Source organism: Pistacia vera, unplaced genomic scaffold (assembly GCF_008641045.1).
Source record: "Pistacia vera cultivar Batoury unplaced genomic scaffold, PisVer_v2 Contig25, whole genome shotgun sequence".
NCBI classification, from domain to species: Eukaryota; Viridiplantae; Streptophyta; class Magnoliopsida; order Sapindales; family Anacardiaceae; genus Pistacia; species Pistacia vera.
The window spans coordinates 891736-905919 of record NW_022196057.1 but is presented as its reverse complement, the minus strand read 5'-3'; the positions used below and the strand labels follow the sequence as shown (position 1 = coordinate 905919).

Genomic DNA, 14184 nt, shown 5'->3' with positions numbered 1-14184 from the left:
CAGACTTCATGTCATAATCTAATTATGTGCATAGTATAGTAGACAAATTACTTTAATTAATTTAAGAAAATAATATAAAGACAAAATTCATTTTCACTCCAATGGAATTTTTTTTTCCCTTATATGATAACTCTCAAAGCAACCAACAAAAAACAAAAAAAAGATTGTATATATATTAAACAAAAACAAGATTTGAAAGCAAAGGATTTATTTATTTATTTTTTTTTAAAGGAAAGTAGAGAAGTTTGCCCTATGGTCTGAGTTCTTTTTTGAAGCAGATTCTTTCTTGGGTGGTTTTGTGAGCACTTTTTTTCTTACCCTATTTTATATGATGAAATAGACAAAAAAAGAGGTGAGGTTCACATTTTTGTTGTTTTTGTTTTGTTTCGTTCCGAACCTAGGCATGTCTTGAGGTAGGAATAGGTCTTTTTATTGTTTTCTTTTAGTCTGGTATAAGCTTTTTGATTTTTGTTTTCTAACCTAAGGGGTGTCTTGAGGTAGGAAGAGGAGGAGGTCTTGTTTTTTTTGCCTCCTTTAGTCTTGTAAAGGCTAATTGATTCTATTGGTCTTAACCCGGGGTTCATCCTAAGGTAGGACGGCCATTTTTGTTATGACCTCCTTGTATATTCTATTTCTATCTTTAATTAATTGCAAAAACCAGCAAGTTGGACACTATATGCCATCATCAGAATCAATCAAAGGTATGCTCTAAAAATGGCTGTCCCTGTAATTGATACTTACATATATGCTTCACATGTTAAGACGAACTGATCAATCACAATATATATAGTAATGATTGAATAATAAAATATTTTAAGTGATCACTCATAGTATAATGATGGAATGATAAAATATTGGATTGTCTTGTATTTATGCTCTAAGCCCTCTTCACAAAAGCTCAAATTCTACTTGAACACAAATTTCACGTACACAGACACAGAGAGAGAGAGAGAGAGAGAGAGAGAGAATGAGTGGAGAAGGTAAGGTGGTGTGTGTAACAGGAGCTTCAGGTTACATAGCTTCATGGTTGGTTAAGCTTTTACTTGAACATGGCTACACTGTCAAAGCCACTGTTCGTGACCCAGGTCAGTCACTCTCTTTCTCTCTGATCACTTCAGCCTTTTTTCTTTTATATGTTTCTGACTCCGAGTTCTAGTTTACATATGTTTCTTCTACTCACAGATGATCTTAAGATAAAACACTTACATGAACTTGAAGGAGCCAAAGAAAGACTTCATTTATTCAAGGCAAACTTGTTAGAAGAAGGATCTTTTGATTCTGCTGTCGATGGCTGTGAAGGTGTTTTCCATACAGCCTCACCTGCATTTCTCTCAAACTATGACCCTCAGGTTTATTCTATATACTTATCTCTTTGTATTGGCAATTCTATGATATATCAACATAGATGCTTCCAAATTCAAGACTTCTATGGTTCAATAGTTTGGCTCCATGATTCTCACTTAATCCATGTATCTTGGTCAACAAGTATATGATTAATTTTTTCTCATATTTTAGTCAGAATTGATTGATCCTGCATTGAAGGGAACACTTACAGTTCTCAGATCAAGCGCAAAAGTTAAGTCTGTCAAGAGAGTTGTTATCACATCTTCAATGGCTACAGTTGCATTCAATGGAAAACCTCTGACCCCTGATCTAGTGGTTGATGAAACTTGGTTTTCAGATCCAGCTTTTTGCAAGGAGTCAAAGGTACGTAAATTCTCTAATTTCTTTTCTCTTGAATCTTTCACACAGCAATTCTGCTTTTCTTAAGAACGTCCTCTTAGGGATTGCATACAAGCTATCTACCTATTATAATCAGCTCCCTCAAAATTTATTTCCCACGCCTAAAGGATAAAAATTTATCGAATACTTAGTTTGTGGAAACTAAACAATATAAAATATATGTTCCCAAAGCTATCGAGAATTTTAAGCACGATGTAATTATGTTCATACTCAAGATTACAAACACTCAACAATATAAATATTTTACAATCATGGACGATGTTTGCTATATGAGAAACAACAAATATTACAATACACTATCATACCCTTTGCATTAGTTAACTGTTACAAATTTATTCATTCTCAACCCAAATTCAATCCAAGAGCTATCTATTCAAAAGCACAACCCTTACTTTTTCCATTATAATCTTTTTTAAGTTTCTATACACTTTGTCTATTAAAGACATTTTTCTCTTGACTGCTAAAACAAGGCTTAGAAAGCTTTAAAGAGGAACATAGATAGTTTTGTCGTTAATGATTAACTGGACAAATTTAAGTCAATATGCAACAATTTTCTCATAAGATGCACTTCTTGGAATTCATCTTTGCTCATCTATAGATTTTCTTTCAGTACTGGTATCATCTTTCGAAGACCTTAGCAGAAGAAGCTGCCTGGAAATTTGCAAAAGAGAATGGAATTGACTTGGTCACATTACATCCAGGATTGGTGATTGGTCCCTTCCTACAGTCAACGGTTAATTTCTCTACAAAGGTCATTCTGGACATCATAAATGGTAATCTTTTTCAACTAAACTTCTAATTTTCACCGCGCGTTCAAACAATCATCTCAGATCAATTATTTGGATGCAGGAGCACAAACATATCCTGGCCCTTACAGACTTGTTGATGTTAGAGATGTTGCATATGCACATATGCAAGCTTTTGAGGTATCCACAGCCAATGGCAGATATTTGCTTGTTGGAAACGTTACACATTTCAGTGAGGTTCTGAAGCTGTTGCATGAAAATTACCCCACTTTCCATCTTCCTGAAAAGTATGTTTCAGGGGTATTACAATATTTTTTCTAGGATTCTGTTGAAAATTTGAGATTATTAAACAGGATACTCATTGCAGGTTTGGAGATGTGAAGAATGAGCCAATATACAAGATCTCCAATGAGAGAGCAAAGAGTTTGGGCATCAACTTTATGCCTGAGGAGGTGAGTCTTAGGGACACTGTCGAATGCTTCAAGGAGAAGGGTTTCCTTAATGTCTAAGATGCTGCTGTCCAGAAAGTGATGCAGAGCATTACAAATAGTTTCTGTATTCATAAACCCATATGTGCACAGCACACCTCCCCTAATAATACGTGACGTGGTTTGGAGAATAATCTATATTTACATTCTAAAAGTCTATTTTTGGAAAGATTTAAATCTTAAAATTACTCGTTAATATATAAAAGCTGTTAGGCTGGTTTTTAAAAAGATCGACACCACTAAGAATACGGCTTCCCCTAACACAAACATTTCATCGGGAAACACAAGATTAATTGCATCCCGGTAAGTATTTCTGGACGGAAAATGGGACGTAACAAAAACGACGGGATAACCTGGTAGGTGGTTTTGACCTGCGACGCAAGGACATAAATCGGCAAAAAATTACATGTTCCGAGCAGAAATTATAATGGAGATCGAGATTTTTTTAATTGTTTAAAATCAAAATGTTAAGCTGCTCGTTCATAATGTGGTATGTACCTAAATAGTGTAAAAAGGGATTGACTTGTACTTGGCTTCGTAACTTCAACACAAAATCTGTGCATGGTGTCTTAAATAATTTTACATAACAAAAGAAAGAATGGATTATCTTGAATTTAGTACAAATTATCAGCATAAAAGCTCAAACTCTGCTTTGCGCAGCAGAAGCTCGATCACATAGAGATAGAGAAAAAAAAAAAAAAAAAAAAAAAGAGTGGAGAAGGGAGGTGGTGTGTGTAACTGGAGCTTCAGGTTACATAGCATCTTGGTTAGTGAAGATGTTACTTGAACGTGGTTACACTGTAAAACCATGTCTTGATCTCTCTCACATCTCACTTCAGCTAGCTTTTCATTTTTTTATTATTTTTACTTTTTTGATGTATATCATCCCTCCAAGTTTTCTCTAGTTTTCGTTACCAGTAAAATTTCCCTTCTGTGTTTTCTCATAATCAACCGTTTATTTTCATTAGTCATAGTAGGACAAAGAAACAAAATCTACATTGAGCACATATGCACCGGCCAGCGGTAAATGCCCTGTAGATTTTAGTCAAGGACTTACGCAATAACGAAGAATTTATCTTGCGCTAAAATGCATTTAAGTTTACATGAATAGCAGTTAACAATCGTAATGCCTAATTTCTAGCAACTGCTAGTTTGATAACTTCAGAACTTGACTCAGTCCAACAGCAACTAAAACACCTCTTCTCCAGCTGCCACCTCATCAATCTACTCTGTACTTCCAAGTCAGCAACACATCTGCAGCATCTTGAGGAACAGGTTCAACACTCCTTCTTGTAGCAGATGCTGCAGATTCCTAGCTTTTCTCTCAGGAACTAAAATCTGGCTTTAGGTAGTGCCTTAGTCAAAACATGAGCAACCTGATCTTTTGTCTTGCAATGAAGCAATTGTACTTCTTCTTTTTGCACACCTCTCAGAAAATAAAATTTAATTTTGAAATGCTTGGTCCTAGCATGAAACTCTTTAGATATAGATATAACAGCTTGGTTATCCACAAACACTCGTTTGCTTTCTTTATGCTCCATAAGCAAATCTGCCAACACCTTCCTAATCCATAGAGCCTGATTCACAACTGTTGTAGCAGCTACGTACTCGGCTTCTGCAATACTTTGTGCCACTAATTCGTGCTTCTTTGAGCACCAAGAAAACATCCCTGAATCAAAGCTGAAACAGAATCCAGTTGTACTCCTCATATCATCAACCGAACCTGCGTAATCACTGTCAGAAAATCATTAGAACTTAAAATTTTGGCAGTGAGAGAATCTAATACCATAGCTGACCGTGCCTCTAATATATCTAACAATCCTTTGTGCAGCCTGAAAGTGTATCTCACTGGCACAGTGCATAAACCTGGACAATAAGCTCACAGCATGCATTATGTCAGGCCTAGTTGCTATGAGATACATTGGGCACCAATCAGACTTCTATAAAGCCCTTCATCAACCTTGTCAGCTTTATCATCTTTGTGGAATATCTCCTTTTAATTCTTAGGAGTGGTTATGGCTTTGCAGTCCTCCCATATGAAATTTTCTAAGAATCTCCTTTGCATATATTTATGTTGGCAAATAAAGATTTCATTCTGCTATTGCTTCACTTCCATTCCAAGAAAGTAAGACATCATGTCAAGGTTAGTGATCTCAAAAACCTTAGGCATCTCTGCCTTGAACTCCTTTACAAGTTCCTCATTGCTTCTTGTTAATCACTATGACTTTTCACAAATCATAGATTCAGCATATGATCATCTATCCTACTGTACCAGGCCTTTGGTGCCTGTTTAAGACCATATAAAACCTTTTTCAGCATGTACACCTTGTCTTCATGTCCCTTATTTACAATAAATCTTTCTGGCTGCTCAACATATATCTCCTATTGCAAGAATCCATTTAGGAAGACTGATTTAACATCCAACTGGTACACCTTCTAGCCCTTTTGAGCTCCAATTGCTATCAGCACTCTCATTGTATCTAACCTTGTAACAGGTGCGAAGATTTCAGAAAAATCTACACCAAATATCTGAACATAGCCTTTAGCCACAAGCCTTACCTTGTGTTTGTTGACATAACTATCTGCATTCAATTTGGTTCTTACTATTTTGAGGCCTCTCCACTAGCTTCTAGGTTTAGGGTGGCCGAACGATGAAGGGACGAGGTGAAGAGGAAGGTTGCAAGAAGCCAGTGAGTAGGCCGATCGCGTACGACGGACTATGCAAGGTTGTGAGCGGTGTAGGCTGGAAATCAACGAAAATGGAGGTATCGATCAGCTGGAAAAAGGTTAGGGGATGATCTGGGATGGATTGCAATTACAGTGGCTAGGGTTTCTTGCCCACATTACAGGAGTGTATTTACTAGATTTCAAACCTACTAGATATACTGAAGTCACCAGTCTGACCACAAGTTAGACTGCATAAATAGGGGAAAGGCCCCTTGACCAGGTCAAGTCTCGGGTCAGGTTTAAAAACATTGTTGGTAATTAGTAATCCCTCATCTTCAAACCTCAATGAGTAACGACCAATTCTAGCAAGCGAGTTCTTCCATTTTACCGGCTTCTTCTGCTCACACTTCCACATTAAAATATGATTATTGGGGATTCCGGTTAATTTAACTTGTCAGAGTTTTGCTGAATTACTTGACGTGCAACTTCCTCTAACGAAAAGTCTCGCATAATCGTTCAAGTTGATGTGTAACTTTCCTTAACCAAAGTCTTGCTCCAGTTGATGGGCAACTTCCTTCAAATTGCAAAATAATATATGCAACACGTTCTGGAATTGGGAATACCAATTTAAGAAAAACAACTGCAACAAAATATTAGAATAAAAAATTAGATGTTAGCGCACGAATCACGAGCCACAACTGTCCTCGGAATCTTATTTTTTTTTATCAGAAACGTCCAAACTAGAAGTAGTTAAGTTGGCATAATCACTATTCACTAAGAAGACTACTACCCGGGTCGGGTTGGTCCACAAGGTCATGCATTTACTAAATTTCCAAGATTAATTATTATTTATTAGCATGCATGATGGCCAAATTGTGATTAAATAATCTCAACTAACAACTTAGAATATCATCGAATATATAATGCATGCAAAGGTCTGTGCAACAGCTTCAATAAAGAAAACCCAACACCGTGGGACCATATTCCATGGTGTACATAAATTAGTAATACCTTGAATTGAATATGCTTCGTTCTTCATAAGTTATATCAAGTCTATAGTTATAAATAGGGAGAAAGACATTTTCCCATGTAAAGTTTGGTGAAACAACACTTTCCCACTTATTAAGTTTCAAAACAACACTTCAAGCTTTCCAACGGTAAAACTTTGAGATCTCGTTTGATCGGATTCAATCATCCACTATTGCCAATGGGTTTTGGGGTTGAAGGATTTTGGGGAAGAAGGGTAAAAGGGTTTGATTTATTGTTTCTGTTTTTTCTTTTAAGTTTATAGGTGATAAAATGATATAATAACCCTTTAACTGTTTTTTGAATTTACCGTTTTATCTTTCTTCACTTAAAGTTAACAGACGGCGGGTGGAAAACTGTCTTTTTGACCCTTGGAGGGAGTGAAAGTGTCCGTTTCGCCAAACCTTGGGTGGGAAAAGGTCGTTCTCGCTTATAAATACATAGGAAGCTTTGACTCGATGGCGGCCACATGGCAGTACGAAATAGAAAATTTATCAGAAACTACATAGAAGAGGAATGAGACCAAATCGCGTGGACTTGGGGGAGCTGAATTGGTCCTCTTTGTGTAATAATAAAAGGATGAGTATCATCTGTACAAGAGAAATATATTTACAATTGCAGCAGCAAAATATGGGTTTTCGAGGAGTGGCTTTCCAACTCATGTTGGCGGAAATGCTACTGACAGCAACACTAGTAATATCCCTTCTATCCAAGCCTCGCTGTGATGATGCTCTCTGTGGAGACGTTAAAATCTCATATCCATTCGGTACAAGCCTTGATTGTTCCCTAAATAAATATTTTCTGATCGTTTGCGACCTTTCTTCCACTCCTCCCAAAGCACTTTATAGGAATGAATCAGCTATTCATGTTACCAACATAACCAACAGTCAATTACACGTCATCAGCTTCATATCACGAAGGTGCCATCCTAGTAAGCGCGCCAATTCGCCCTGGTACAACTGGTCCGACGTCATGACCATCTCTAACACGGAAAACAAGTTCACAGTTATCGGCTGTAACAGTTATGCTTACATTCGAGGTCAAATCGATAATCGCAAGTATGAAACCGGGTGCATTTCGTTATGTGAGAATATTAGCTATGTGGACGAGGGATCTTGCACAGGCACGGGGTGTTGCCAGATAGATATTCCTAAAGGGCTAAAAAAAATCAATTATACTGCATATAGCTTTAACAATGGGAGTCAGACTAATATTACGGAAATCAAACGATGCACCTATGCGTTTGTTGCTGAACAAAGCAAGTTCAAATTCAAACCCAGTTATATTTTTGATAATTTAACAGAAAACTTTCCTATGGTGCTTGATTGGGCTATAACTGGGAATGCCGAACGTGAAGAATGCAAAGAAAACGCAGTGCGTATCAACACTACAGAGGATGGTTCCGCGTATCGTTGCAAGTGCGAAACGGGTTACCAAGGGAATCCATACCTTTCCAATAGTTGCCAAGTGTGACGCCTCTCAAGCATTTCATCGAACACTTGGTGTGCGTCACCCGGACATTCTAGAAGCTTCCGGAATACTCTTGTATATGCTAGAATATTGTAATTAATGTGGTAGTTGGTAGATAGTAGTTGGTAGGTGGTAGTTTAGAGTTAGCTAATCTCCACCGTTGATCTCAAAAGATCTTGACCGTTCATTGTATACTCAAACTACTATAAAAGGGGGAGGCCTTCATTTGGCCAAACCATCCAAGAATTGTAAAGTTCTCTCAATTACTAAAGAGTTCTCTTCTAGCATCTCTTGTGAGTTTGTGTGAGTGTTTTCTTACTTGCAGGGCTAGGAGCGTGAGCAAGCAAGGCTGACTTAGGGCAATCGTCGGGAGATTAGCACCTAAGGCCGAACGAGTCCGAAGGGAAGCAATCGGGTCGTTACACAAGGTACAGTAATTAACATTATTCACTACTTCGATGTTTGTATTTTTTTTTTTTTTTTTTTTTTTAAACATAAAATTCCTCTGTTTATTTTACTTTTACACTGTACTTTTCTTCCATTGATTTGCAGACATTAATGAATGCGACTATCCATATCGCCATAACTGTACAAATCGTCAATCATGTGAAAATAACGAAGGGGGTTTTAAATGCATTTGCCAGGAGGGGTACGAGCGGGATGAAATAAACGGTGGGGAAGATTGTAATCCTATCCCACCCAATCAATTTCCAGTCGACAAGGTCGCTATGGGTAAGTTTATTGAAGTAAACGACTTCTAAAAGACTATTTTATTACTCAAATTTGCATTCTGTTTTTAATTCTAGCATCTTTGCGACCCCATACTACCATTATTATCTTCTCTGGTCATCACTCACTAAAACTTTTCAAACCCTACTCTTACCAATCCCATCAATCATCGACAAATCGAGCGATTAGGGTTTGCATAGTTGTCTCTCCCAAGTCAAATTCTGATCAATCTCAACCATCAAAATCCAACTTTCTACCACCAAAAAACTTATTGGCCTCTTCTCTTAAAAAACCTTAATAGATTAGACCGTGTTTGCTCTCAGTTCACCACGGGAATATAAATTTGGGTAATAAAATAGTATTTTAAAAGTATGTGGATGAGAAGTGTCATTAAGCTATTATTTGGATGGGAAAAAGTCCTTAGCTCTATTCACTGTGTTATTGAACTTTAGCTAGGCTGCTCCTTCGTTAACTTTGAGCTGAAAGAGAAACTCTGTTCTAATTCTGTTTGATTAAATTTGTGGACGATACATAAATCAGGTAGGAAGTTTTTATTCTTACAAATCTTAGAGCATCTATAAAATCAAAAGACTTAGAAGCCACTCTTTCGGAAATAGGGTATAGCTTCAATCGTTAAAACTAGTATACTTGATTAGTACTAGAACAGAGGAACGCGTTTGCTAGAATTTCCAAAAGGCCACTTTGTTATGTGAAAATCAGAAGGAAATAATTAGTGTATCAGAAGGTGCTAATGTTTTCCAATATTTCAATTTTATTTCTCGTTTATCATCTCAATATTATGGCATGACAGTTTCAAATGCTTCAAATGTAGGTGTTGGCATATTTTTTGTGGTTCTGCTTGTGAGTAGCACTTGGCTCTACTTGGTTTTGAAGAACAGAAAGCTCATCAAACTTAAAGAAAAGTTCTTTCAGCAAAATGGTGGCTTTCTTTTACAGCAGCAACTCTCCAAACGAAGTGGATCTTCCGAAACAGCAAAAATCTTTACTGCAGAAGATCTCAAAAAGGCTACCAACAACTATGATGAGAGTAGAATCATTGGCCGGGGCGGTTTTGGCACAGTATATAAAGGTTTTTTAACAGATAATACCCCAGTTGCCATAAAAATGTCCAAAACAATAGATGAAAGCCAAATTGAGCAATTTGTTAATGAGTTGGTTGTGCTCTCACAAATCAACCATAGAAATGTGGTCAGGCTTTTGGGTTGTTGTTTGGAGACTGAAGTCCCCTTACTAGTTTACGAATTCGTGAGCAATGGCACGCTCTTTGAGCACATTCACGATAAAGACAAGGCACCCACAATTTCATGGGAAATACGTCTAAGAATAGCAGCAGAAACAGCAGGAGTGCTATCCTATTTACACTCAGCTGCTGCTACTCCAATTATACATAGAGATGTCAAGTCCACCAATATACTTTTAGACCATAACTTCACAGCCAAAGTATCTGATTTCGGAGCGTCAAAGTTGGTTCCAATTGATGAAACTCAATTATCCACAATGGTTCAGGGAACTCTTGGGTACTTAGACCCTGAATACTTGCATACTAGCCAACTGACTGAGAAAAGTGATGTGTACAGTTTTGGAGTTGTCCTTGCAGAGCTATTGACAGGAAAGAAGGCACTTTTGTTTGACAGGCCAGAGGAGCAGAGAAGCCTGGTTATGTATTTTCTTACTTCATTGCAAGAGGGTTGTTTATTTGAAATTCTGGAGAATTATATCGTGAACGATGGAAATGAAGAGCAGCTCAAGGAGGTGGCTGAGCTCGCTAAAATATGCTTAAAAGTGAAGGGAGAGGAGAGGCCTACAATGAGGGAGGTAGCAATGGAATTAGATGGATTAAGAATGATGCATAAACATTCGTGGGTTAATACCGAATTGAATCCAGAGGAGACAGAGCACTTGCTCCGTGATACCTCAGATGTTTATAAATGTGCCGATGGTAGCAGCACAAGTGCCGGCTATGACAGTATCAAAGACCATGTACTGGTGGTGTTCGACGATGGGAGATGATTATTGGTGCATGTTTTTAGTGATTCTGCATCTTTTGCTGCGGACTTCATCAGAACATTAGCAGGAACTGAATTTCCTTCTGTTAAAACTCCAATAGTTTGTCAATAGGTTTAGCAACATGTCATCTGCAAGTCATGTTATATTGTGATTATTGATTTTATAACTCCCTTGTATTACATATGAAATTCTCCCAATCACTGCATGTTATATGCCGACTCTCTCTTTTGGTTGGCTTTCCTTCCTTTTGTTGCTTTGACTTGCTTGATCTCTACTTGATTCTTTTCTTTAATGTGCAGATACAAATTTTCAACAAAAGCTCAAGAGTCAAAACTCAAATTAATTTAATGTGCTGCTGGTGCATAACGTACGTGATAAATAATACTGTAGGAATAAAAAATTTAATCTGGATATAATATTGAAGTTGAATTTGTCTCAAATTGTCAAGTTGATGGGCTGTAATGGTGTATATACGTGGTTAGGTTTCCTCCTTCCTTGAATTAACTTTTAGAAGTGAGTTATGTTGGAGTTGTCGACTACTTCAACATTAATGGGTCTCGCTCCTCGGTGAATGGATCAAGGTCGTGGGGGAAACGCACCCAGGCCCGTAGGCTGTTTGGGCCTTTTCTATGAATAATCACTGTAGGATTTCTTTACGTCATTAATTTCTTATTGGGTTTAGGCTTAGGAATATGAATCATTGTAAAACTATGTTTTGTCACTTTAAACCTAGTATATAAACATATTTTTCTCTTGTTATAAGTGTGATAGCAATCATAGGGTAATTCATTTATTGTAAAGACAATTCATTCATTGTAAACAAGAGAGATGAGAAAGTATTGCAATAATATTAGCTTAGTTGGATGTAGCCTACATTCGGTGAACCGTGATAAATTGCGCGTGTTATTTTCTCTTTGTTTACTGTCTGTTGTTTGTCTTATTGTTATTTTGTTCTCGTTGTTATCTCTATTTTGTTCAAGTTTTATCCAAACCACTTTATCATGGTTTCAAAGTGGTTGGGCTCTCTCCTCCCTTAAGCCTCTAAGCCAGTGAGTTTTATCCGAGCCACTTTATTATTTAGTCGCAAATTGTGATCAGGATTGTCGTGGATAACATGAATAAATAAATAAATCCTGATTAGGATGAGTCTACCCAAGCCACTTGATCATTTAGCTGCAAATCGTAATTAGCACAAAACCTCAAACTCTGATTTTATAGGATTGTCGTGGATAACATGAATAAATAAATAAAATGGATATCATCTTATAAATTTAGCTGCAAATCGTAATTAGCACAAAACCTCAAACTCCGATTTTATTTTATAGGATTGTCGTGGATAACATGAATAAATAAATAAAATGGATATCTTCTTATAAATTTAGCTGCAAATCTCTTCAGAACCAAAGCTCATGGAACTGAAAAATACTACTCACAGAGAGAATGAGTGAAGAGAAAGTAGTGTATGTAACAGGAGCTTCAGGTTACATAGTTTCATGGTTAGTTAAGCTGTTTCTTGAACGTGGTTACTCTGTCAAAGCTACTGTTCGTGACCCAGGTTAGTCTTTTTCTCTCCCACACATTTCCCTGCAACTTTTCCATAAATATATTTGGACTTTTATTTTTTTTTACTTCAAATTGTATTTAGGAATCATGTTAAATATGTTATTAGAGGTAACATTACCCAGCCCTTATCTTATGCCAAGATTATACATTCAGGGATCTACTTTTTCAATAAAATGGTCAAGGCCAGTTAATTGATTGCTTTAATTTCCTTTCACTTTGGTAATAGCTATCTGTTAAAGAAAATAAAAGGGTGTTTCAAAGATGGTTTTCTCCCTTTTGATTAATCTGAGTCATGAATCAGTTTTGACTACGTAAAATGTCAATTGGTTGATAAGTTAACTAGTTCTTTCTTTTCATATGCCACAGATGATCACAAGGTGAAACACTTGCATGAATTTGAAGGAGCTAAAGAAAAACTTCTTTTGTTCAAGGCAGACTTGTTAGAAGAAGGATCTTTTGATTCTGCAATCGACGGCTGTGAAGGTGTTTTCCATACAGCATCCCCTGTAGTTCTTTCTCCCAATGATCCACAGGTTTATCCCATATCCTTATTTTTCCTTAGTTCTATGATTCGATAGAAGTGTATGCTTAATAGCTTTTCTCAAATTCTTTTCTCTCATATTTCAGGCAGAATTGATTGATCCTGCAGTGAAGGGAACACTTAATGTTCTAAAGTCATGTGCAAAAGTTCAGTCTGTCAAGAGAGTTATTGTATTATCTTCTCTAGCTTCAATTATACACAATGGAACTCCCCTGAACCCTGATGTGGTAGTGGATGAGACTTGGTTTTCAAATCCAGCTCTGTGCAAGAAGTCAAAGCCGTGTAAATTAATTTCCTGATACTTATTTTACACATTAATTCTCCTTGTTTGAGTATACACTCTTTTTATGAACTCTCTTGGTATGGAAGATCTTGGCCACTAAGTTCTAAAAGATCAGCAAGAGATATATCTCCCTTTGCTAGCTATATTCTGTCACTAGCACATCGTCAGTAGTATCGTTATAATGCTACATGTTCTTGAATATGGCTATCTCTTGTCACCATAAATTTATAATTTCCATGAAGTGCTCCATCTCAAATGAACACAACATAGATTATTTCTAAGTGGTTGAGGTTATTTCAATGCAGGAGCTGAAGCACTCCCTAGTCCTTATAAACTTGTTGATGTTAGAGATGTTGCATATGTACTTATTCAAGCTCTTGAGGTTCCCACGGCTACTGGAAGATTTTGGAAGCGTTACACACCGTGCTGAGATCCTGAAAATGTTGCACAAACATTACCCCACTTTGCCCCTCTCAGAAGAGTATGTTTTAGTATTATATAGTACATAACTTTGTAAGTGTTTGCTTATTTCATTGATAACTGAAACTGTTTATTTATGTCAGGGAGGATAAGAATGAGACGACACAGCAGTTTTCTAAGGAAAGAGCAAAGAGTTTGGGAATCAACTTTATGCCATGGGAAGTGAGTCTTATGGACACTACGGAAACTTTGAAGGAGAAGGGCTTCATCGATCTCTAAATGCTACTGAAACTGATACAAATCAGTGCCAAGAAGTTGGCTGTATTTCCATCAGGGGATTATTGATAAACCCATTTGGTTATTTGAACTTCCTCTTGAAATGAATTGTTGAATATTGTATCTATCTTGAGACTGTAGACTGTAGACTGTAGCATATTAATAAAACTTTGCACATGTAACAAGCCAAGTTCATTAAAAGCA

General features: G+C 36.9%; 2 protein-coding genes and 1 pseudogene across 2 annotated transcripts; all 3 read left to right on the top strand.

Annotated features, from left to right (window-relative positions):
- Window positions 1–156: 156 nt before the first annotated feature.
- LOC116132193 (cinnamoyl-CoA reductase 1-like) lies at window positions 157–3167 on the top strand. The gene is made up of 6 exons (XM_031417851.1): window positions 157–1085; window positions 1183–1349; window positions 1516–1707; window positions 2354–2516; window positions 2593–2776; window positions 2857–3167. Exons 1-6 carry the CDS (start codon window positions 968–970, stop codon window positions 2996–2998), a joined length of 966 nt encoding a protein of 321 aa, XP_031273711.1. The 5' UTR covers window positions 157–967; the 3' UTR covers window positions 2999–3167.
- Window positions 3168–7642: 4475 nt separating this feature from the next.
- Window positions 7643–11096, top strand: LOC116132236 (putative wall-associated receptor kinase-like 16). Its single transcript, XM_031417885.1, has 3 exons — window positions 7643–8137; window positions 8693–8789; window positions 9681–11096. Exons 1-3 carry the CDS (start codon window positions 7643–7645, stop codon window positions 10898–10900), a joined length of 1812 nt encoding a protein of 603 aa, XP_031273745.1. The 3' UTR covers window positions 10901–11096.
- A 1241-nt stretch (window positions 11097–12337) lies between these two features.
- On the top strand, window positions 12338–13983 carry LOC116132235 (annotated as a pseudogene).
- Window positions 13984–14184: the final 201 nt, after the last annotated feature.